This window comes from Phalacrocorax carbo, chromosome 7 (genome assembly GCF_963921805.1).
Source record: "Phalacrocorax carbo chromosome 7, bPhaCar2.1, whole genome shotgun sequence".
NCBI classification, from domain to species: Eukaryota; Metazoa; Chordata; class Aves; order Suliformes; family Phalacrocoracidae; genus Phalacrocorax; species Phalacrocorax carbo.
The window spans coordinates 22,871,485-22,897,732 of NC_087519.1; the positions used below are offsets into that span (position 1 = coordinate 22,871,485).

A 26,248-nucleotide genomic window follows, 5' to 3' on the forward strand; every position below is an offset into this window, starting at 1 on the left:
CAGTCAGTCAGGAGAGCAATGCACAGCTCCCAGCCTCTCTAGCTCAGTAGAATTAAGGCTAAGCTTCATCATGAGCTAATGCAAACTGTTCCCACCCCAAATAATTGGCTGCTGGATGGCTTTGTGTCTGTCTAACCATTACTGCGTGTGGGTGGATGTGTTATGTGTGTGTGAATGAGTCTGCTTTGGAAATACTCAATACATAACATTGGGGGTGCATCTAGTAATACAATACCTCATGAGTGATGTGGATGCGAGAAGCATAAAACAGAGCTGAGCATGTCAAACATCTGTACAAAGATCACTCTCCCTGGTACCACAGGATGGTGATTCCCAGACCACAACTACCTCTTTTTTGCTCTTCTTCCCACCTTCAAACACCTCAAATGTTTTTCCAGTCCTCTGTTTCCCATAGCTGAAATTTAAACATGGGGGGGGGGGAAGCAGTAAGATTTCTCAATAGCTCAGTCCACCAGTCAGCACAGCCCTCTTTGCAGGGCAGAGTGTCCTGTGGTGAATAGGAAATGACAGAGGTGTTGGCTTGTCCACAGACATGAAAGACAATGCCTATCCATGAGCATAGCTGTTGGAGCCACAGATGTATAGAAGTCATGCATGACCTGGGGAGCTGGGAGATGTAACCCCTCTGGGACTTGGCAGCTGTTATTGGGTATTATTTTCACAAGGCTGAGCTGTTCTTAAACACTTCTCTAGTGTAATCATCACACACACATTTTCTCACTAATGGCAGGCCATCAACATTTCTTTCCGGTCTTCTTAGCTAAGATGTACAGAGACAAGCTGTGAAAGAGCTGAACAAGATGCCTTGATGTTAGTCGTTCACATTTCCTCAGTTTGGCCCACGAATAAGCTTTAGGCCTTGCTTTCTGTATACATCCTTATGGATGAGGTTTTTTCAGGGAAAGTGCATCTCTTTCAAGTAAGGACAGGTAAGTGGAAACTTGTGCCTGCCCCAAGCTTGGATACTAAGATCTGTTGTCCAGCTAGGAAAAAAGACATATGGTTGGCTATACCTCCAGTTACAGTGGTTCAAGGTTGAGGCTTTCCTGCAGCTGGTCACAAGAGGAAGGGAGAGAATTCTTCACAAGCTCTTTGAAAACTTGTTTTTCAAAGGAAAAATATATATGGTCTTGGTTAGCTCAGAAAATGGAAGGAAAGTTACTCCAAATAAAGTAGTTTTGTAGTAACATCAACTGCCCTGATCATTCAAAATCCACGGCTGTTGACAGAGCAGACTACTAGCTTTTATAGGCAGCCAGATAACACTGTGAGTAATTTTGGTACAGTTCAAATGGTGTGCTTCAGCTTTATTCATACTCTGCCCTAAAGCAGTAGCTGTACCGCGTAACTGCTGCATTTCACCTCAGCGTTAGCCTTGCTACAGTGCTGGGCCAAATTATTTCTCCATACACTAGGGGTCTTGTGCATACAGAATGATAAATCATCATTTCTTTCAAATTAATTTTTATCAGTAGACGTATGGAGCCAAATTCCTCGGTGAGAATACATTGCAGCTAGGCACTGGGAATCAGTTTTACTCCTTGGAGCTACTTGTGGCCTGTCTCTCTTATATACGTACCTCAAAGGCACATACAGGCACTGTATCTAGCACTGTCTCTGACCTGCTAATATTGCACTACAGTGAGAGACACCAGAGTACATTCATATTTTGATGTTTGTGGAATGGATCTTCAAAGCAGGATTTAGTGAGGCTAGCTCTCTGTTGCTACGGGGAAGTATTGTAGAGCATTGAATTTTCTGGTCTTCATCCACAAACTAGCTATTTCTGATACAATCATGTCTTTCGTAAAGGAGATCCCTAGTTTACAATCTGAATATCTAATGAGCTAAAATATTTTTGGATATACTTGAGAGCAGAGCTAATCTGTTATCTGCTTTTCCTCGACTCCAATGAAAGACCTTCTGCTGTTGCCCTCTGAAACCAGGGAGTGCTGAGGATGTTGGTGCAAGTGACTTGCAGAGCTTTCTTCCAGGTACCCTCATCACTGAACCATCTTTATACTTCTCTTTCTCAGCCTTCCTGTGATCTTCCTGTGAGTGCCAGCCAGATGGGCTGAGTCATATCACATATATTTCTGGTGGGATGAATTTGAAAGAACACAGAGGAAAACCCTACCTTTTGCCTTACTAAGCTTACTTAAACAGAAGGACTAGATTAACTAAAAGGAAGAAAAACATAGAAATCACATAATCAAGCATTATTGTAGTGCACAGGTTCCCAGCTAATTTACATAATATACTAGTGCATCCCTGGCCCTCCTGAAATCAAAGGTTAAGTCAGTGCCTGCTACAGTGGCCTTGAAATTGGGTTCTGTATGTGTAGAAGTAAAAAACCAGCAAGTGTATTTCATGTTTTAGAGAAGAGGGCCTTTGAGAGTGAGTTCTTGTGTTGCTTCTTGGAAAAGCTGGAATTCATTGAGACATTGCTGCCATCCTAGGTACCCAAAACAGGGCAGGGAACAGACTTGCCTCTAGGCACCACAAAGGCTAAGACATATCTTTTCTTTTAAGATGCAAAATTGAAAAGTCTGGAATAATCCTTTGTTGCTGTAACTTTCAGTATCTGAAGCACGCTTAGGTTTTTTGGGGGTTTCTTCTTCCAGACTTGGGACCAGAAGTACATTTTTCTAGACTGAGGAGGAGGGCTGTGGCATTCACAAAGTGCCATTGCTCATCTTGCCATTGACTGTGCTTCTCTGGACTTCAGGCATGAATAGACCCTGTCCTCACTAAAAGAGGAAAAGAAAATAGAAAGAGCTCTGTGATAAGTTCCTGCCTTGAAGTAAGGGGATTTAAAATTTAAAACAGTATCAGGTGGATTTAAAATATACAGTTACACCTCGTTGGTCAGTGGAATCTGCACCTTAAATAGGCAGGAAAGAGCTCAAATATCACTGCCTTGGAATAGATACCTGTTCCGCTATCCGTTTGGTAATTTTTTACTGTCCCAACAAAACTACTTGCATGTTTCAGTTACACCTGAATTCCGTGGGAATTATATTGGTCATATGTCCAAAAATCTTTAAAGAGGTTGCTATTTCACATGTACTTTGTAGCATGTCTGAGCCCTGATGCTGAAATGCAAATACAGGGTGGTATTTTTTTTCATTATTTATTGAGTTTTCATTACTATTATACTATTATATCTGCACTGTCCCAACTGTTTGTAGAAATAGCTTTGCAATATTTCTGTGAAATAGCAAGGATATTTATTCCCATTTTATGTCTGGAAACCTAATATACAGAGAAACTGCATTATTTTCTAGAGAGGTGCTCACAGAATCTGAGCTTGAGTTGTGTAGACAGCATGGGTAGTTCCTCAGTGACAGGACTGTCCTACCTTTTTCTGCAATGTCCCTCTAGCTTAGGGTCAAAACTGGCAGGCTGGAGCCTCCTTGTTAGGTATTGATGGAAAATGGGCTGCATCAGTCTGAATATATTTCTGAAACAACTTGTTTCTGGCAGGTTGTTCATTCTAAAAATATATTTATTTCTAATTGCTGAGCAGAATGCTTAATGAATTATTCCTTCCCAAGAACAATTAATCAAAGAAATGATTTAGGGCTGGCACTTGCTCCCCCAGGGCTCAGTGGCTGTGTTCCATTGACTTAAATAGAGCAGATCAAGCCCAGCCCATATTGGAAAATATTTTTCTAAGCATTTTTTAATGGTGCCCATCACTATTTGTCTGGATGTCTCTGGCAGAAAAGTACTGTATATATTGGGGCAGCAGCACCGGATGCTACATTAGACTTACAGCAAGCTGCTGTGTTTTGCAACCAGTGTTTTCCTGGTTTGTGCATTTTTTAAAAACAAGTATTATGCAAACTCCCATTGATTGTAATGGAGATTCAGAATGGTGAGGAAAGAAGGAGCTGCAGTTACAACTTGCTCCAGAAGGTTTCTTGACTGGAACAAGGCAGGAGAGGACTGTGCAGGTCACTGAGACCATGCAACATGGATTAGAGCTTTGATAAAGGAGATCCCCCTGAGAATCCCTTTCTAGATGTGCCCTTTCTAGAAAAGTTCAAAAGTCAGAAATTTGCAGTGTGGCCTGGAAAGAGCAGGAGAGATACAGCAATGTCCTAAGTCTTGGCAAAAGGCAGATATGTGTTAAATGAAAATGCCCAGATCCTCTAGCACCTGGCTCCTATTGATCTGACATGAGGGGAGAAGCTCACATGCCCCAAATCTAGCCATTGAATTTCTGATATTCTGTATAACTGGTGGTTCAAAGCATCCTGTCTGGGTGAAGAGTGTGTCTGACTGGATCATTTCTATGGGAGTAGGTATTTTAAATGTTCAGTTCCTGAGTTTTCCATTCTCCTATCTGAGAGCATTCACCAAGTCCTCCTCATTTTTCCCCAAGTTTCCTGCCTCCCTTAAGCTTCTGCTGGGCTTCCTCATTTCAGTCAGTTCAATACAGGAATGTTTGTGGGGACACCAGATAATAGTTTCACAGAAAATGAAAAGGGTTTTGGAGCACAGTGGCTCATTGCTTAAGGAACTGCCTTTCTGTAGAGCTGAAGTGCTAAGTCATGAGCTGGGTGGAGTGCCCTTAAGTCACTGGAGTGGATGTTGGGATTCCTGGTCTCTCTCCTCCTTTCTGCTGTGGACCTCCATGCGAGTGAGGCACTAAAAAAATAACTGCCTCTCCATGCCTCAGTTTCTCCCAGCTGGCAGATGCTGATGGTGAAACTCCTTTGGAGGGGAGAGTGGATTTACGTGGATGCCTTAGATAAGCATAGCTGTAGCACAGTATGTTTCTTCTGAGACTTAAAATAATCAGAGGCAATTGGACTTTTTTTTTTCCTTAACTGCTGCATTTTTAGAAGGTGATTCATTTCTTGTCTGGGGTCTTGTATACCCAAACAGCCCCAAGATCCCAGCAGCATTAGCCTTTTTGAAGATTCATTGTGCTCCAATCCAGCCAGAATAACTCATTGCAAACAAGAGTCTGATGATAGCAGCAGGAGACTTGGGGAGGAAACATATTTTCTGCTTTTGAAACTGAAGCACACATGGTCACTGCCTCATTATCATTTTAGATATCTTACTCCATTCCACCCCATCTTCTCTTCCCCACAGAAAGAGGCTTATGGCTGGCACTTTATGCTGAAGCTTGTCTGAAACAGTGATGCCAGCATTAACATTTAATACCAGGGCTGAAAGTTGCGATGTAAGTCAGTGTTCTCCTGTTGATTCTCATGGAGTGACACTGATTGGTAGGAGCTGAAGTTTGGAAACAGTACACAATATATACTCCATCCATCCCAATCCATGGTTCTCCTTTGGCAGTTCCTCAGCCTCTAACCCTTGAAGCCATGATGCTGTTCACAGGGTAGGCAGAAAATTCACACTAGAGTTGGCATCCCTGTTGACCAAAGTGTTTTTAATCCAGGAGCAATGCCTGTTAAAGAAGGCATTTGACTTGGGAGAGTAAGTTGGGAGTGAACTCTCTCTTCCAGGTCTTCTTACCCCTGTGCTAAGGAACTGCAGCTCTGTGGTGAAGTGACGATGTCCATGTCATAGAATCATAGAATCATTAAGGTTGGAAAAGACCTCTAGGATCATCAAGTCCAACTGTCCCAGAACACATTCTGTCACTCAGGCTTTCACTTTCCTCAGTAAGCATGTGGTTTAGCGAGTTTTGAGCTTTTAGAGTAACACATCTTTGAATATGATCATTCCAGCAGACCATTGGAAAACTCCAAACTACTATTACCTCCTTCTGGCAGCTTTTTGGATTCCCATCCTGCCATTAAGCAGGAAAGAGCTTAAACCTTTCCTCTCTGCCCCATCTGGCATATTCAGGGCTCATGCAGAGTAGTAGGAATAACCATGCATGTGTGCTGAAGTCTGGCAAATGCTGTTGCTTGTCTCAGGCATAAATCCTGGTAGCTCTAAAAGTTGAAGAGAGAATATGAGAAAGCATGTGTGCTTTATCCTGCAAACACAGATGTATCTCACTGAGTACATTTCTTCATGGAGCTGAATGACAACTTGCTCAGGCTCAGGTTTGATCCATCCTCAGGCACAGGAATCTTTTCCTCTGGTTTTTGGTTTTTCATTGTAAACTGGATGTAAATGGCCAGCTACCCAGCTAAACTACATACACAGTTGTTTCTAAGGCTGCTTAAGCCCACTAGTGATGTGCTGCAGAGATGGTTGTCCTGGCGGTGCATGGTTCAAAAGTTATGGTGAGTAACCCAAACCTGGGTCTCTAGGAGCCTCTATGAGAGTTTAGATATTGTAGTAAGAGACCTTCAGTTTCACCCCACTTTCCATTTGGGGAGAGTGGAGTTGTGATTTCTAATCAACACCAAGCTGTGGCATAGCTTCCTGGGAGGAACATTTTTAGCATCTTGGATGGCTGGAAGTCCTTTTCTCAGACTGGCAGATGACTTGGCTATCTGCTGCATGCATTTGTCACCTCTTTGTGGCCTACGGCAGAGCATGAAGGCATAAATTTGTCGATCCAAAACCAACCAACAGCTAGCAGAAAGCAGTGCAATGTCCCCTCCACTGTCCCCCACTTTCTAAACTTATCTAGTTATGTGACTCACGTAATCTCTCTGCCCTATTTTAGTGTTTAATTTTAGTAAATCTCGGTTCCCAGTGGTGAAGCTGACATCCTTATCTCATGTAAACTCATATTATGCCAAGAGAGCCATGTCAATACAAAATACTTAAGAATCCAGCCTGTCATCCTTGTAAAAGATGAGGTGGTGGAAGATACCTGTTACATCAGTTGGTGTCATATGTCCTCTGCCACTCTTGCAGCAGCATTTACTCTGAAACTAATAGACATATGTACATATAAAAAGTATGTACCTGCAACACTGAACCCTGTAAGTGTAAGTTGCTGATAATTCTCTGGCAATGAAGGGTGAAAAATCAGATTCAGAAAAGTAGGCTTTGAATCTCTACCTGTGTGTCTCCAAGAAATTGGAGTCTGGGCACCCTGAAATAAGACACAGTCCCTTTCCGTTGTGTCCTTGGTTACAAATCAAACCCTTGTCCCAGTATTGCTGCTTTTTGAAACAGTTCAGAACTCCCTAGTGCAGATCCTCCTTTCTAACAGACTGCCCGAACATTGGAAGTTGAGTCATCCTAGATGTTGGACATGGGCCTGGGCCTGAACCTCATAATGTCACAACTTATGCATGTCTTTAGGCTTTAGACCTTCACATTCCACAACGTATTCATGATGACTTGGAAGCTGCACCCCTTACTGACCTACCTGTTCTCTACAATGACAACATATGGCACTTTTCCATGACAATAGGTCCCCCCAAAGGGGCTTCCTTCCTTTCCTCAGTTTATTGGTCTTTTTCATTATTAAATCATCAGAGATAAATGCATACAGAGAAGGGTCAAAGTCTGGATCAACAGACAGCAAACAAAGAGGAACTTTTCCATATTCATACAGGTGAGAGATTTCAGAAGATCAAACATAGAACTGCCAGGCCCTTAGCATGTCAGCCTCATATATAATGTATTCTGGGAGCTCTATGAAATCAATACACATCTCACACCTTGAAAAGCTTTGGGATCCAGCATGGTGGGGGCAGAGGAGAGGGGAATCAAGAAATATTTATGAGTACAGTATGGTGGGATATGAAGAGAGGGTTAATAGGCTCTCTGGCCTGGGCTTTCTGCCATGAGTGCGCTTTTGTTTAAATGCTATAAATAGAAATTTGTACTTAGTTCTTTAACTCTGGAGGATGTGGTGTTGCATGTTCCTTTTGATTAAGTTTGATGACACAGCCATGGAGTGGAACACATCTTATGTAGCGACGTGGCTGTGTAGGAGGTAATCCCAGACCACCGGCAGCTGGTGTGCAATCTGTCTATACCTCCCCTCAACAGGGAGCCTAAAACAGTCTAATGTGCACCAGCAGGGAGAGAGGTCCATATAGACAGGTTAGAGCTTGGTTTGCCAGTGGTTGCCCTGCCCTGGTGCAACAAGAAGAAACTTATGCTTATAAATCTCCCACTGAATCTGCACCATATTAACTTCCCAGTGGTGTCTCCAGCCACTGCTGCAATGAATTTCCACTGGAGAACAATTTATGTCTTTGATCACCTCAATGGTGCTATGAGGGCAACACTAAATTTTCTTGGTTCAGTATGTAAATGTTCTTCTTTTGGCCCTTCAAAAAGAAATGAAATAAGCATTCCTACAGGTAGTACCCACAAAATTTTCACTGCTTTTGCAGCTTGTTACAGGGGAATTCTCCACAAGCTAGCAACAGCTGCGTCCAGGCGAGTGAGAAAATACTATTAATACGTTTTTAGTCGGAAATGGGATGGATGTGTGCTCTATTGGCCTCCATGCTCCAAATTTAGAGCTGAAGCAAATGAAGTCTTTTGTGGCTATCTCTGTTTCAATGTGTGAGTTCCCCAAAGGGGGAAATGAAATATTGTTTATTTTCACCTTTCTGGGAAGATTGGGTTCTAAGTACAGATTTAAGATACAGTATATCTGCAGGCAGGAAGGCAGCAGGCATTGAGGAGAGTGGTCTATTGACTCCTTCGTGCAGAATCCACCATGACTTTTCTTATTCTTGTGACTTGTTTATGTTTCAGTGTTATTGGAAATAAAGTGCAGGAGCATATTGTTTCTGTTTGATACAGTATGTCTGTGGAGCAAGGACTAGGTGTAACTGTTCCAATACATTTGCATTTATTGGATGGCAGATTGCACATAAAACACTTGAAAACGCTTATATGGTTTCTATTAAGCACATTGCAGCATTAGGTGGTAGATATTGACTTTACCGATTAGACATCCAGAACTCTCATTATCCCAGGACATGTGCAAGCCAGGCAGCAGCGCTATAGCCTCCATGAACTCTTCTGTCCTGACGTGCCTCAGACTGTAGTGAAATGACATGAAACTGAGCTTAGTGATACCACTTGCTGCATAGTTCACATACACTGTACGGCATTTGGAAGAACTTGAGTGAAAGATAGCACTATCTAGTGGTTAGAGTGCTGTTGTCCTAGCCAAGTCACTTAAATTCTATCGTCAGCTATCCTGTCTGAGTGAAAGTTAAATACACTTATGAGAAGGGGTGTCAGCAGCCCTTTGGGACAAGGTTCTATTTTTTTTTACATGCTTGAACAATACTTTTCTTAAATGTGGTTTTGGTTCATGACTGGTGCGCTTCAGCGCAAAGATAATACAAAGTACTTGGGTTTTCTGAGACAGAAAAACAGGAAGCACAATGAAGTCATCCCAACAAAGTTGCAGAACATCAAGACTGTCTGCCTTGTCTGATTCACAAAGCCTGTTTTAAACTGACTAAATGGAGACCATAGAAATGTATCTGTCTTGATAAATCTAGTTTTTGTGAAGGACAATCTCCACCAGTTTCCTGGTGGCTCCTCTAGCAGCTCCTATAGGCAATGCCAAGTGTCCCTGCTATCCAGAAGAACCCCAAAGGGCAGATTTCCCTGGAGGTCCTGGCATGTGGCGTGTTCTCCCTCCCTGCAGAGGCCAGAGCCCACACAAGCCATAAGCTTTGCCATTTCTCCTTAGTTAATAATCCATGAAAATGGTAACTCCCCTGGTGATGAGCTCACATTGTGTTTGGCAGTTTTTGACCGGAGCCAGTGGAAAGTGCAAGGTCCAAGGCTTTTACAGCCACTGCAATAAAAGCCCAGGCTTGTCTGAGGGGGTTGCCTACTGCAGTGCTGTCTGTGGTCTGCTCTGACCAAGTGGCTGTGCCAACAGGTACCAAACTGCGTGTCTATTCAGAACATCGAGCTATTTCGCAGTTCAGACAAACACGTTTCTTGGTAGATTACCTTCAATGTAAGGTCTGCTTTGCTAGTCCTCTGTTCTTTTGAATTCTCCTGTAAAAGTCTCCATCACACAAATCTTCATCTCTTTAAGAAGCCTGACAACAGAGTGGGTGTATTGTAGGCACTATCAAAGAACTAATAATTTAAGGTAACTCATATTGATATAGTGCATTGTGTTTTGTAAGTTAAAGAGAGGGCATAATTCATGATGTACTATGTTACAGTTGGTTAAATGCATCAGTGCCTCAAATGTGTTGTTTGCAAATTGCCCAATATTGTAGCTGGAATAAAAATATTGCTAAGTAATGTGTGTATTTATATTTTTACAATGGAAAGAAAGGAATTTTCCCTTTTGCTGCTACTGATCAAATTACAGTATTTAGCATAACTAGAAACCTCTTCTGAAACTTGGCAACTGTATTTTCTGGATAGTAGTTCTACCTCTGAACAAGTTACTTAAATCTTTAGTATTCCATAGTCTATCTGTTTGTAATATAGGATGATAATACCATCTTCATTATATCTGTTGGGATTTAATTAGTGTGTGGACATTACTGTGAAAAATGCAGGGTGTTGATTATCGTTTAATAATGTAGTGTTAGATTTAAAAATTGATGATAGAGAAGCAGTAAAAAAGTCATATGCTACTTTGCTTGGACTGCAAATGCCATTTTAAAGTATTACGTAAGCAATGGCTTAATTTTCTACTCATCAAAATCATATAATTATATTTTAAGGTAATAATATGAGCGTAAGGGTTAAACTCAAAACACGATATGGAATTCTGCACTGTTTGGAGGGGATTAGGTGAGCAATTATGTAGATTGGTGATAGTCTAAGTCAAAGGCTAAATACAGACCTTGGAAATATCTTGCCTCAACTAAGACTGACAGCTGAATTAAATGAAAATTTTTTCAAAGGCAACGCATGAGTTTAAAGAAATCTAGCTGCAAAGTGCTCCAAGGCATACACCTTGTTTGTAGTAGATGCTGTACTGTGAGATATCCCTAATCATATACCTGCTTATATAAGCACTTAAAATTCATCACTAGCTGATAGTCCTTTTGCTCCGAATACGAAAGTTAATCACATGCAGAACTGTATCCGACCTTAGTAACTCACAGATACCACTTACTCTCTGATACCCAGCTGAGGCATCATGATGACTATGGCATCTAAGTTCAAAAGAAAGATGAATAGTTCAGACTACCAGCTATACAGGGCTCCCAGTCCTGTCTCCTGACTGTCATCATAAGGAGATAGTTGGAACATCTTCCTTAGACTCGTAGGTGCAGGCAATCTGAGCGTTGCCCTTAACCACTGTCTCAGCCCTGGGTGTATCTCCAGCGTTTATTCTCTATGTATTTGCACAGCAACAACTGTCAGAGAAGTTGAATTTGGTGCAGTCCATGTTCTGTAACAGACAGGGACAACCACGGCTGAATGAGAAGCAGCCAGTGCTGCTGAAGCAGGCAGCCAGGGAATTCTAGAGGAGGCTGGGATACAGCAGAACTCTTTTTCTCGTGCTGTCGTAATGCATGGCTCTCAGTGCTCTCAGAGGTTTTATTCAGGATGGCAGAGGATACATATTATTTGCATAGATTGGTCAGAAGGAATTAAAACTGTTTGTCATATTCTTCAGCTAGGTCCCCGTAATCACTTCCCATTATATAACACGCAGAATATTTTTATAAGTAATTTGACTCTTTTTTTGGTGGGTATTCATTTCAAACAGGTTTTCAAGTGCACAGGTGTTTGAATAACTCCCTATAAATAATTCTTCTAGTAAGTGAATTCTTGGATGCAGTAGCTGGTTAAGTGTCCTTTAGTGTGTTTAGGAGCAGTGAATCACCATGTTCATCCTATTATCTCTGTGAATAATGCAAAGTTTGTAACTCTCCAATAGAAATATGCCTACTCATATCTGGGAGAAGTAATGCTTCCAAAGACAGGGAAGGATCTCTTCCTGCTTCTTCTCTCTCTTCCTCCTCTGTGTTCAGATACCTCCGTGAGTGGCTGCTTTCTGGAGTAAACTTTCTTCCCACTGTTGCTGGTCCAGGCACACGGACATCCACTAATGCTCTTTACAAAAGATGATTTCTATTTCTAGCCCAACTAGCAGTCCTGAGAATTGAGGCACAACCTCTTTCTTGTTAGGATAGTTGCTGGTGAGCACAGCGGTGTCTAACTCAACATGCAATCCAGAGAGGGGGAAGGGAGCTGCCACTCTGGACAAAAGAGCAGATTTTTGTCAGCAGGAATTAAAGGAATAAAGTTGCAATTCCTCCCCATACAAAGCAGAGGATGGAGATGTAACCTGTGACTCAATAGGTGGCACTCTGTTTCTTGAGTCAGCACCGAGCCAGTGCTCCTGCCTGGGCTTGGTAGAGCAACTTTGGTTTTGGTTTTAGCAAGATACGTTCATTAAAGGTCTTTTCTTGTAAGACTAGGACGGTTGGCAACGCTGTTTGAGCTAAATTCCATTGCTGGTGAGAATATCCTGGCTCCCTGGAATTTTCAGTTAGATGCAGCTTTATTGTTTCCTTTCTGTGTGCTTTCAGGCAGCACATCAGTTCAACCCAGAGTTGGCTGCCTTTCAGCAGAAGCTGAAAACATCCAAAAAGCTTTGTTAATTTAGAGGTGAGGTTGCTCAAGTCTATTTTCTCTTGACTGTGCAAACATTACAGAGCAAGAACAGAAGTTAAGGCCAAAAATGTGCCCCACTCGGCCAGGTTTTGAATGCAGTGATGCTGATTGGGCTAACCTTTGCAATTCACTATTTTCTTTCCAAATGGCCTCAGTTCTTCCTGAGCTTGTGCACTGTAATTGGTTACACTGCATCATGGAATAGTTTTGAAAAATCAGGGTTTATTTAATTAAAAACTGACATCCGAAAGCAATACTTCTAGCCTGCTGTTATGTTATGCACTAGACAGAACAGAAAGATGATCTAACTTTCTGGTCAAAAACCACAGACTAATACCCACGAAGTGTACATGCTATCAAATCAACTGAGTGACACTATCTATGCTTAAAGAGCGTGTATGCTTGATGTGTATTTGCCACGCTAATTCTCAGATGCGTTCCGTTACAACTGAATAATATATTAGGAATTAAAAGATTGGAGATAGCAATGCATGTTAAAATGTGATTTTCAGATCTAAGAAGCATGTATAGAGCAGGATGTAGTATAAAACACAAGCGTGTTTGAAAAAGACATGGTTTTATAGTGCTGGCTGTTCGCTGTGCTGTTCGCTCTTCAGTCACACTGAGTCAACTACAATAAAACAATACATTCATATTTATTAATTTTTTATGTAGGCTTCGAAAACAGGAAGAGAAGTGAGAAGATGACAGGATATCAGAGGAAGAGGTTCATGAGATACATCTCTATTAAACTCTTTTTCAAGCCAAATGAATAGCTTCAAATCTGGTTAGATTCAAGATTTAAATTCAGGTCCCTACCCTTACTTATCCTCAGACTTCTGTGGACAAATCCCATTCTCTTAATTTTGCCATGAGGCTTCTCTAATCCTGCAGGAGGGGTTAATAACTCTACCTGCCTCTCATGGGTGCATCAGAGCCAATTTCATCTGTCAGCTCTGTGGAACCCCTGGGTGAAGGAACAACAGGAATATGGAAAGCATGGGTTATTAATAGCTGGTGCTTGCCCTTATGTACATCACATACACCATTAGTCATTCTGGCCAATAATTTACAGGGAGTGAAAAAATGTTCCTCAGTGTAAATACAAAATGACACATGGATGATATTAGACCTCTGAGGTGTTGTGATCCCTGAGAGTCTAGTCTAAATCCAGTGATGACATCCTTAGCAGTTCATATGGGGGTAAAATTAAAATGTGCAGGAGCTGTGGAATCTTAATAGTTAAAATTTAACTTCTAGGCAGTTTACATTTTAAGGGCAGGTGAATTTCCTGTGCTGGAATTGGTGTGCAGACCAAATTCTTGGTGATTTGCAGCTTTTTCTGCTTCCTTTGTGGAGTCCAAAGGTAATCTCCTCCCTGACACCTTGGATATGCTTTTACTAGCAGAGGCACATTGGATAGAAGAGTTTACCTTCTGTGTTTTGTAAGTGGTGGCTTTAAAGGTCAGAACCGAGGGGAGCCTGTGACAATAATCTTGAGTCACTAGTACACCCCTGAGGAGAAATGTGGCTTAAGAAACACATGGCAATGAATTTTAGCACTTCATCTTTGCTTGCCCACATTGCAAACCATGATTCTCTGTGGACAGTTTAGCAGTAATAGAAGACTGGGACTGAAGAGCATGCATGAAATGAGTTTGAAGATCTTAGAACTGGAATAGCAAGAAACACTGTAAATCAGGATGCAGGATAGCTTGCTGTGGTATGACCATGCTTGACTCTAAGAGACTGGGGTGGCAGGAAGTGCTACAGTCAGACGGAAAGCATTTTACTGGGATTGTGTGTGTCTAAAACATCTTAAACTGTGAGCCATCCTAGCCACTGTTGTCTTTGTCCCCAGTTGCCACTAAGTATTGAAATCACCAGCCAGCGTAAAAATAAGAGGCACAAAAATCCAAAGATCTCTGAAGAAAACCTTTACATCTCTGCATGTCTGGCCATGTCTGTCTCATGCCATTAATTCAAAACTTGGGAAAAATAATGTTCCTTGTGCATATCTCCTTCTGTATCCCCTAAGGCAAATTAAAGATCGCTGGGAGGTTATTTATTTTTGGTAATAACATACACACTGCTTCCAGACTTCCTGCTATTGTGCGATTATCTAGATTAATTGTCTAGGAAAGCTGCAGCACCATCTCAGGCCCTTAACAAGGAAGACTGCAACATGGATTTATACAGTATTAATGCATATTAGTGTGTGACATGGCCCTGCTCTTAGAAGCATATGGACAAATCTCATTGCTGAGTGGACAAATGTCATTGCTGAGTGTCTGCTAGCACCAACTGTACCTTTATACTAAGTGAAGGATCGCATGCTACCCTGCCTGCTGGGGCATGGCACCTTGAGAGCAAGAAACAGATAGTTGATGACATTTTTAGAAACCTTGTTAGTGGATAACTTGGCTCATACTGAAGTTGGTTCCCATGAGTCTCTGCTGAATGTTTCTGAGAATTGCTGGTGTGCTGCTGGTTTGTGACCCTGTCTGTACATGTGTAATAGCTGGAATCTTAAATATGCTTTTAGGTGCTTTGAAGTCTTATGTTCTTAACAGGGAGAGAGAATCTATAAAGAGAAGGCTTTTAAGTCATATTCTGCCCTTTTTGTTTTCCTGCTGAGAGTTTAACAAATCAGTGTAGTTGCCTCACTATAGTGATACTGTTCTGCAGCAGCTCAGGCTGGTCAAAGGCCCAGGCTTAAGATGAACAACTTTTACCAAAGCTGGATTTTGCAGATCTTTAAGGCAAATCTATTTCCTCTAAAACATTTCAGTGATTTTGACTGTAATCTGTCAGACAGATAGAGAAGCAGCATGTGCGTGTCCTTCTTCAGCAAACCCTACAGTTTCCTTCGTTACATGATTGGAAGTCCAGAGTCACCCTGTTGACTTCACTGCTATTGAGGTTATTGGTTTAGAGGAAGGCTCAATTCTCTACCTTGTATTAACTTGCTGTCGCCTTTTTTATGGTCTAGGAAGTTAGGCTTGTTTGGTAATCAAGAGATTAATAATAATATAAACATCATGCTAATTTATGTGACTGACTGAAAAAGCCACTGCAGCTTTCTGAATGTTGCATCTTCAGGTTTAAGCAACCAAACCTGATAATCGGTTTGCTCTGTGTACTTTGCTCATTTGCTATGACAAGTGCACCTTAATGCAAGTTATTTATGATACCTGATGGTATTATAGTAGTCATCCTGTAATGTACAATGTAGAGTTGATGAAAACTTGGCAATGTGAAACCACAATGCATTGGCATCTCTACATGTGAAACATTTGGAGGGGACTGGAGCACCACTGTGTTGGGCCATGAGGCTCCTTTGTGAGACTCCTCAACAAAGTAGGAGACCCAGAAAAGTTTTTAGTCCTCACTCTGGGTGAGTTGTGGCAACATTGTGTGATTGTGTATCTTTTACAGTAATACCTGGGAAAAATCTTTCAAAAATCCAAAACAAATATATTAGGAACAATACTCAGACTGTGTATGCCTTCCAAACCAAAAATTAATGTTGTTGTACGGCCCACATGGATAATATTGACTTGCCCCTAAAGTGAAGATAAGCTTCTTGGAGACTGTGCTTCATGGAACAGTAGTTAAATGTTTTTGTTGCTTACTTGAGAAATGAAATAGGTATTTCCAGGCACATGACTCCAAGCTTTATTGATTATTTGTGCACAACACAGGAGTCTAAAGAGTGTGGGCCAAACTCCTGAAGTCCAGGCTCAGCATAAGCTTGGCTCAGCAAGAAATCTAAACTGAACACTGTAGATCACAGCACAATCTCCAGTTCCCTCCTGATCCCAATGCTATCAGAGCTAGCTATTTCTAAAAAAGGATCAGACAGTAGGAGCAAGCTTGGTGATTTTAACCCCAAATGGCTTTATTGGCATATGAATTCTGAGGCCTTCCAAATACTTTTCTCTCTTGCTCTTTACCTAACAGTCATCATAGTAACTGCAAGTATCTCAGTCTGTTCTTGGGTAGCTCTGAAGTCCCAGTCAAAGTTTTCAAGTGTGCATGTCCAGCCATGCACTCAATTCCTTTCTGAACCCTCTAAGCCAGAAGATGAGTGCTGCTATCGTATTAAGTATCTTATTAGCAGCTTGTGCACTCTGAGTACATCAGGCAGACTAGCAGAGCATAGGAAATGAATGACAGTAGAGGTGTATATATAAAGCACATTAGTTTTGTTGACCTGGACTCCCTGATCTCCCACTCTATAGCTGATCTCACATCTCTGTCTTGTTGTCCAGGTTTTACTGGGATTTGACCATGCTGCTTCTGATGGTAGGGAACCTGATCATCATCCCTGTGGGCATCACTTTCTTCAAGGATGAAAACACTACCCCATGGATTGTCTTCAATGTGGTTTCAGACACGTTCTTCCTCATCGACCTTGTCCTCAACTTCCGAACAGGCATTGTGGTGGAGGACAACACAGAGATCATCCTAGACCCACAGAGAATCAAGATGAAGTACCTGAAGAGCTGGTTTGTGGTGGATTTTATCTCCTCCATCCCTGTGGACTATATCTTCCTGATTGTTGAAACCCGCATTGATTCTGAGGTGTACAAGACAGCCCGGGCACTGCGCATCGTGCGCTTCACTAAGATCCTCAGCCTCCTGCGGCTTCTGCGGCTCTCCCGGCTCATCCGCTATATTCATCAGTGGGAGGAGGTGAGCAGAGGCTATGATGCCCTTGCATCCTAAATCTTTTTTCCACTTATGCTGGTATTACACAAGAGTGCTTTCTTTGAATGCCCGTTCTCCCACTTCATGCCTGTGTGAATGCTAAAGAATTGTGTTTTGACTCTAATGGTTTGCTTTTAGCAGGTTCCCGAAAGGGCCTTCAGCATATTGTTACTTATTCATTTTAGACTGTACTATCTGCTTCATGATCATAATGTATATAATCTGTGGAGATGATACGTGGGCTGGGAGGAGAGTAAGTACAGTACACCCTTCCCCTGAAGGAAGCATGTAGTTATAGAACTGCCTGTGAGTGGAGCAGTTAGCCAGACAGCAGGGTTTTGCCCTCTCAGAGCCCCAAAAGGTCCAGAAATAGGTCAGAGGAAAGGTCTAGAGACAGCTGATTTGCAGAACCTGTGGCATTTGTTTACCCAAGCATCTTATTTTACATGTTTACCTCTTGAATAAATGGCTTGGTGATGTATTTATTACCTTCTTGCTTTCTATATTTTCTGTCACTATGTTAAGGGGAAGAGGAAAGAAGAGCAATCTGCAGACAAATAGGGTCTGTTTAAAGACATAGAGGTCTGGTGAAAAGCAAGAGCCTCACCACCCCTGGACCCTGTGCTGTTCCCAGGGGAGTTCCAACACGCAGGGTGAGTTGTCAGGCGTAATGTGAGTGAAGCAACAACCTTACAGGTAGCTTGAAAATTAGTAAGTTTTTCCTGTCTCCATGCTCTCCAAAGCAGAGAGGAAGCTGCCTTAAGCTTTCTCCACATGTCAGGAGCATATTTTCAGGACAAGGAAAGCTGGTCAAGGCAATTTCATCTTCCTCCCCATACTTTCTCTTCTGCTTTGGAGCAGAGCCTGATGCAGAGCATGATCTAATGCAGAGTGTGCTCCTGGGAATGTGAAGGGAAAGCAGCCATGCAAGTCATGGCTAGATTGCACCAAGCTGTCAGAATACTAATTCATGATACAGCTGAACCATTTCCTCCTCCCAGCATCACAGACTCAGAGGGAGAGCACTGGTACATATTTCACAAATTTCAGGCATCCTCTTTTTAGTACAATGATTTGTGAATTCTTCACTTAGAGCTGAGCGTTACGCCTTGCTGAAATTTGGGCTGACATTGTGCAAGGTCCTGTACAGATGTATAGGGAGAGGCGGCTGCAGCCCTGAACAATTCACTACTAGGTTAATTTGCTTCATAGCACAGGCAGGCAGGAAGTGCATAAGGAGATGGAGATAAAAAAACCTGAAGTGTCTTTCCCAGTGTGACTCAGCAAGTCAGAGACTGAGCAGACCAATGAAATATCTCCAGGTTGTTGTCTTGTCCCTTGGTTGCATTGTTTGCCTGTCCTCTGATCCAGGAACCCTCAGGAAAGGCGAGTTGGTGGCTTAGGCTATTGTTAAAGTAGCTCCTACATGCAGATTTACACATAGCTACAGCAGTGCAGAGCTCTGCGCTTGCTTGCCTCTGCTCCTTGACTTCCTTTCCATGAGGTGGTTAAAGAGGATTTAAGTATATTTCATGTTGAGTGTACTGAATTTGGTTTAAAAAATAATGAAATGGAAACAAATCAGCGCCTTTTCACTGTTTTGCTACTCATACAGTTTCACTGAGCAGCCATTTCTAGTTTCAGTCTTGTAATACAAATCGGTGAGGCATTTTGCCCTTTTACTGGCTGTCATGGGTACCAGGGGACAGCACAGCCAGGCATTCTCTGGATCCCCCCTGAAGAACAGACTCCCTGGAGTGATGCAGTGCTGCAAGTGGAAGGGACAGATGGTGTTGGATTGCAGTTTGAGACTGCAATGCAGACACTGTTATGCATTGCAGAGCCCAGCAGAGCAAACATTATAGTCTTTTTTTCAAACAAGGCTCGACCCAAGCAGCAGTTTCCCGGAGAGAGTATGATACTAGGAGGTTTTCCACCTTCTCAAATGGGGGAGGGAAGCAGAGAGAAGGGGTGATCCCTTGTCATTGGTGCAGTGCATGCTACAAAGCAACAAGGAGACAGGGAAGCGAAGTTCTTAATCTTTGCATGAGAGTAAACGGCTGTGCTCCCTGGAATGACTGACAGTTCTTTCTTCCTCTTACTCTGAATTGCCTAGAGATCATCCATGTCTGAAAGTTCACAATCATCTTTCTGCAGTGGTGCTCTGGAAGTGTTAATTCCTGCAGGATGGAGGAGTGTTGGACTAGATTGGCTCTGGGTGTACACAAGGGGCAGGTTGCTGTGCAGAGTTAAAGAAGGAGCACTGCTGGGAGAGGGTGTTGCTGAAGCCTTCTGTTCTCCTTTGCTCCCCCACACTACCCCACTCTATGTCTATTAACAGAGGCGGATGGACTAGTCAGAGAGGGTGCATCCCCACGCACCTGTACTGAGCTTCCGCTGTGACTTTTGATGGAGCAATCACTGCTGCCATGGGAAACTTAGCTCCTTGCTTATAACTAGTGATGAGACTCTGGGTCCTGGAGGAGGAGGAGAGGGGGATCCTGTATACACAGCAATGTTAATCTACTTATTCTGCCTCGTAGGTGATCATTACATCTGCACATTAGTGTAACTCTGAGTGAGTACAGGGATAAGTGGTCACTTCCTGAGTTCACAGTGAGCCTCTCTCTTTCTTCCCCTGCAATTGTCCATGCTCTGCATGAATTTATCACTCACCCTGCAGTGAGGAGGGAGCAGTATTCTCTAAGGCTGCAATGCTGTAAAACAGCCAGCCACTCATCAGTTCCAGATCAATGCTAGTCATGAGTCTGTGGGCCCACGAGCCAGTGGTTTGAAGTGCCTGCACCATTCTGGCTCAACGGTGGAATACTCTGACATCCTCCCCCAGATCTGAAACAAGTTCTTTGGGGTCTACAGCTTGGCAAACACCATAAAGGAAAAAGCAAAGAAAAAAAGGAGAAAAACAATCTAATGCACTCATGTTCACTGGAGTACAAAAACAAGCTTCATTTGCATTATCCATTTTGTATGAGTGGTCCAACGAACAAGTTTACCAGTAGGGCACAATATAAATAGAGTATTTTTGAAGTGTCTGCTGTATCTACCCTGCAGTAGGAAGCTTGATTGCAATGTAGGAAGGCATACTCACACTGGCTTGAGCCTGGCTTGCCTGAATATCATATTATAAACTACATTGTCTGGTAGTTATCAAGTCCATGAGCAGATATCTAGGAGGGCTGGCATGCTCTGTGTCTGGAGCTGTACTGCCAGGGTTAGGACAAACATGGGTGCTCCAGTCATGCCTTGGTTATACCCAAGAAAGCTCTTGTCATCCTGGCCTTTGAACCACTCCAACAGCTCTTCAGGGTATCTGGGTTGGTCTGTGATTCTTGACTATGTTAATATGGAGGCACACTGTCATTCACAGAGCCAGGAGCTGGGCCTTCACACTGGTGTCTCTGAGACACTGTTCAGAGAAAGCAGACATTAACATCCTACAAACCTTAACCCGAGGTCACCCAGCAGAAAGAATAAAAGCGGAATAATACCATGTAACCCATATACGCAATGAAAATGAACCAATGCAGTTCAGATTGTGAGTGTTAAACAAACAAACAAAAACTCTTTAGGTTTTCATAGGCAAAAATGATTGAATTTTTTTTTCTAAGAGCAATTTGCTGAGCTTTCCCTATTTTATGCAAAGCGTCTACCCCCATGTTTGGTTCCAGGATACAGTAACCTATATTTAAGATCAAACTATTTGGATTTATGAACAAGGAACATTTCTTGGGACAACAGTAAAATCCTACTCCTATAAGTTGGTTTCCAAATAGCACATAGGTTTAGATAACCAAAACATTTTGATTTCAGAATCTATGCGAGGGATTATGATGAGAAGGAAAGGAACTAACTGACTTTGATATATATCACAATGATAAGGTTATTGTGAGAGGATTTTTTCATATTTTTGTCAGAAAAAAAAAAAAGTTTTCGATTTTGGCAACTGGAACCTGAAGAAAAGGACAATTTGATTATTTTCAAACTATTACATCAGTGAAAACTTGAAAACCTTCCTCAATGCTGTCCTTTTCTTCCCTTGAGTTTCTGTATTACATAGAAGTTTTAGAATGGATGGAATGCATCTTCTCAGGTCTGTTACTGGCCACAGATTACATCATCTGAAAGATGACATCGCTTTAAGAAGACTCAGAGGTATTCAGAAAAGTGATTGAAAAGCTAGAGGTCTTATGTGTAAGGACTAGGAGAGAGCTTCCAAAGACTATGAGAGTATGACTCCCAATTGATTTTCATTTTGATTTGAACAGCTAATTCCCTTAGTTTCTTCTGACCTATTTGTAACCAACCTTAAATTAAATTAAAATAATGTGGCTAGTGGCCTGGGGGATGTAACGTTAAGCCAAATCCATAACTGGATCCTGAGAGGGGAGGAGCTGGGCAAAACGATTGTTCTCAAGTAGCACAGCAGGGTCCCATTCCATGAGCAGTTCAAAATAGCTTAGCAGATTTTTTTATCACTATGATTTGCAATTCTGTCGTGTCAAATAGCAAGACAGACCCATGAGAGTAACTCATTAAAACCTCTGGCCACCCTTGAGTAAAATCAGACTCAACAAACACTGGTAATGTGGCAGGGAGGGGGAGAATGGGCTTGGTTTCTTCTTAAATTTGCATTACCTCATTTCTGAAGGCAGCATTATCAAGCATTTGTCTTCAGTGTCATTACAGGAGCTTATTAGAACTATAATGCAAGTTACAGTAATTTGCTTTCTCACAGCACAAATTGACCCAATACTCAAGCATCTTTTCCTTCTAGAGAAAATCCCGGCTGCATTGAAATCAATGGCAAAAAACTCTTGTCCACATATTAGAAGAAGGTAGTTCAAGATTTTACCACAGCCTTTTACACTGAGCTGTTTTTGCTTGTGCAGCACAATGTACTTGCGGAGTGAGGACAGACAACAGAAGGAAACAGATGTTCTCCATTCGTGTACAGACATTGCATTTTCCCTCACTTGCCCGTAGGCAGCTAGTAATCCATCCCCTGCCCTGTGCCATGTTACCTTTCAGGAGAAAGAAACCTAAAAAAGTCTGTTGATGGAGTTTGTCTTTAGCAGGAAGTTCTACTGCTATAATGCAAATTAAGCTTCCCACATGGGCAATGGGAATACAGTTTCAAAGAGTATATAATAAAAAATGGGTTATAATGAATTATAAGGAGCCAAGCAAATGTTTGAATAGCTGTGCAGCTACAGAAGTTGCCATAAAAAGGAAAAAGTCTTTTTTTTTTTTTTTTTTTTTCAGTCACCTGACAGTGCTTAATGCATCTTTTGTCAACAGGATGGTATGATGGCTTGAGGAGTTGGGATTAGGGCATGGAGCCATTTGTCTCTAGGTCAGTAGCTCAGATCCAGCTTGTAGCAAGTGAAAGTCATTTGCCATCTCATGGATGTTTTTTCTCTCATCTGTTCTTAGTGTGAAGGTGCCTGTGTGACGAAATCATCTGGGGGACTGGCCCTGGTAAGCCTTAGGCTCTCCGTAGCAGCAGCAATGGCATTAAATTCCCCCACACATCTCAAGTGACCACTGACCAGGGTGTAAGGCATGTTAATAAGAGGGCCTTGCCTGTGCCCAGCCTCTGGTTCTCCGTGTCACAAGGGCCGTCAGTCTGGGCTCTTATGCTGGGATGGAATTATAAAGGTTTTCAAAAGAGATAGGCTGATCTTCTAATGACCTTTAATCACTACAATAGCTGGTGGCTGCTCCAGGCTTTCATTTTGCCCCTCCCTCAGACTCCTCCTAGACTACACTTTACATGTCCCTCCACTGGACACTGTGGTAAGCTTGCCTTTCTCTTGGGAAGCTCACATCTCTATTTCTGTGCCAGCACCAGCTGCCTGCAGCTCAATGCCCATATCTTGCCAGCTGTCTGTCATTTTTCTTCAGGCCATTGTTTCTGGAGTGGGGTTTCTAGCAGGCTTTATTATTGCTGTTGTGTTACAATAACAGAGGGTCCTGAAAAGAGAAGTGCTGGAGTGTGGCATGAGGAGATTCCTCCTGCAATCAGTATCATTTTCTAAGATTTAATACCATGGAGTCTTTTCACTCTATTGATGGGGCATGCTCCAGCTGCAGCGATGTAGGGATCCTGGGCCCACTGCATATTGCCACAGCCTGCTGCGTTGCTGTCATACAGCATCACGGCATGCTTATGGACGATGTTATGACCTATATCAAGTATGTTTGTAACAGGGAAAGGGGTCTAGAGAGTCTTAGACTCTGACTGCAAAGCTTAAGGAAAACTTCTGGGAGCCTTCTAAATCACAGAAGAATTCTGTGAGTTCAGGAACCAGCAAGGGCAGTGCCCACTTCCCTTAGGTGGGTAGGAACAGAGATTCACACCTCAGTAGGGCTGTGCCCCATAGAAGAACCACTGTGAAGGCCACCCTGAAAGGCCTGTACCCTCAGTGGAGCTGGACTTGAGCACCTCAGGTTGTGTATGTGCTCCAACCAGCCTCCCCAGTGCTGTGCATAGCCAAGGCTGAGCCTTGTGTCAGTATATCACACGGTGTATGTGTGATGTACGTAGATATAGTGCTGATGGTAGGGACAGCCGATACAGCTTTTGAAGCCATTCAGAGGGAGATTCCTGTTGCCATTTTGGTTGTTGATACAATGCCAAATCTGGTTTTGTCTTTTAGCAGTATGGAAATCGTGTTCTGCCAGACTCACCTGATACATTAAGGCCAATGTTTCTAAGGTACACTAGCCTTGGCAAGTGGTAGCAAATTAATTGCTCCTCTCATTGAAGCTTCTTCCAGGAAGGCACTATTGACTGCATTAATATCAAATGAAAAACTTTAATGAGGTAGCCGAAGAGAACAGCATTTCCTCACCTTACTTTTTGTATTTAGCAAGACAGGTTGGAAAGGAGCGTGCCGAACCTGTAAGTTGTGTGAATGAAGCAGGAGCTTGGCCCAAATAGAACCACGGGGGAAAAAAAAAGTTGGTTAGTGAGGGAGGAAGAAGAGATGATTTCGGAGTGTAAGGAGGAGCACGGCAGTGTAGAGTTGCTTTTTGCCAAGACTGAAGTCAGTTACTTCATCGCCCGACAGAGCACCCTCATGTGCTCTGAGCCAGTGACTGGGCAAGGGGAAGTGCCAGATGGGGACCTGAGCAGCTGCTCCTGCTGGAGCTGGAGCAAAAGGGAGAGCAAAGCTATGCTATGAGGAAGAGAAAAATACCCCACTCACAGGGATAATGAACGGTTTAGATTCTGGAAAATAATCTGTATCTGAACGGCTCTTTAGATAGGTGCATGGTTTCTTCTGTTGGGTTTACTTTGCTGTCTCCCCTCTTGAAGATGGTGGGCACTCTAAGGCACCACTGGACACCAGAGGAATCCACTGTAGTGAGTACCTACCTAGCCCATTTTGTTCTAGTAAGTGGAGAGGGCTGATGGGAGAGAACAACCAATTAGCAGTACACCTTGCTGTTTGTAGACACAACACCCTGTGCAAGTGCTGTTGTATTGTGGAGCTCAAGGCAGAGCAGAAGCCTGAAATCCCTCTCCCAGACAAAGCTCACTAGGATGGAGTCCAGTATTGAGACCTTAGGCTCCAGCACCACCGGAAGATAATACTGTGAGTTGGAAGAATTCATATGCGTTGCCGTGCAAACAGGGTAGCCAAAGGCAAGTTCTTGTGTTTCAAAGGTGCTGTGCACTGAGGCAGGGGGATAGGGCATTGTCAGCCATGCAGAAAGGTCAGGACCCATCCTGCCAGCAGGGCTGTATGAGGGCTCGGCTGTCTGGAAGGGCCTGACCCTGGCCAGCTTGGCTGGGGAAAGAAGCAACGCTCTTCCACACGGCAGCAAAACCTGAGGCCAAGCTTTGGCTCTGAGCAATCCTCACTTCCACTCTAGAGAAAGAGTTGCCAGCTACAGTGCAAGACTCTGCAACACACCAGAGGCACTGGAACTGGAAAGCCCCAGCCCTGAGAACATGTTTGGTTTTCACTCTGTTTTCTTCTTGCCAGGAATACGCTAAGGCTATGCAAACCAGCCTTACTTTCCCCACTAGTTTGAGGTGAAAGGAAGAAGTCTTTCTCAGGAAAGACAAGCTTCACTCCTGAGCAAGGCACAGAGAGGTGCAAAGGTTTAATGGGCAAGAGCCTTATTGATGAAGTTATTTTCTGAGCACCGCTGTGAAAAGAGCTATTTCTAAGACAGTTTCAGGACATGCAATTATCCAGTTTGCCAGCTTAATGCATTCAACTTAACCTCATTTTTGTGAAGCAGAAATCAATGTGGTAACTTCTTCAGAGCTAAAAGATGTCATTTTATTCTTGCTTCTCTCATAAAGATGCATATTTTTAAGCTTCCTCTCTTACTTTAACTTCTCCCTCTCCCAGTTTTGATTAAGCAGGAATACCCAAGGGCTACAGAAAAGCATGAGGCAATTTCCACATTCCCAGAGTCACATTAGAATGGAAAATGTTTCTGAAATCTCTTTGCAATATGAGCAAAATTTTCCTTATTGCCTTCTTGGAAAAGGACTTAGAAGTACATCTCTGACCTCTGTACAAGAACCTTTTTATTCGTTTCACTCAAGCACCACTTCACGAAGGAAGAATTCTGATGTGTTGTTGATGGTGCTGATCCTCACCCCAGTTTTTCATTCCAAGGAACGCATGTCCCCTGTTCTCTGCTCTTCCAGTGTCTGTCACTTTCTCTGCTCCTGGCTTGTCGGGGGTATTTGGTAATTATTCCTCTCTTGTGTCTTCTTCCCTTCCTAAGCAGGAAGTCCTGCAGAACAGCAGCTGCCAGAGCTGTGAGCCAGATAACTTCTGTACAGAAGTTCCTCAATAAGAGTGCCATAAAATTGAAGAGAGAAGGGTAATTGCCTTGCTTTTCATTAATATGCCTCCTCTCCTACCCTGGCACTTCTTGAAGTGTGTTGCACCACACATACAGTGTTTTAGTCTAGTGATGCATGCAAAATACTTGCAGCCTAACATAAATCTTCACAACAAAAATCTTCAGCCCAGGATTACTG

At 42.7% G+C, this 26,248-nt stretch overlaps 1 protein-coding gene across 1 annotated transcript in view; it reads left to right on the top strand.

The window, feature by feature from the left end:
- Window positions 1-26,248, top strand: part of HCN4 (hyperpolarization activated cyclic nucleotide gated potassium channel 4) — a 106,356-nt gene that overhangs the window by 12,498 nt on the left and 67,610 nt on the right. The window contains exon 2 of the mRNA XM_064456876.1: window positions 16,776-17,199. Within this exon, the coding sequence (XP_064312946.1) occupies window positions 16,776-17,199 (424 nt within the window). The remainder of the gene's footprint in view (window positions 1-16,775; window positions 17,200-26,248) is intronic.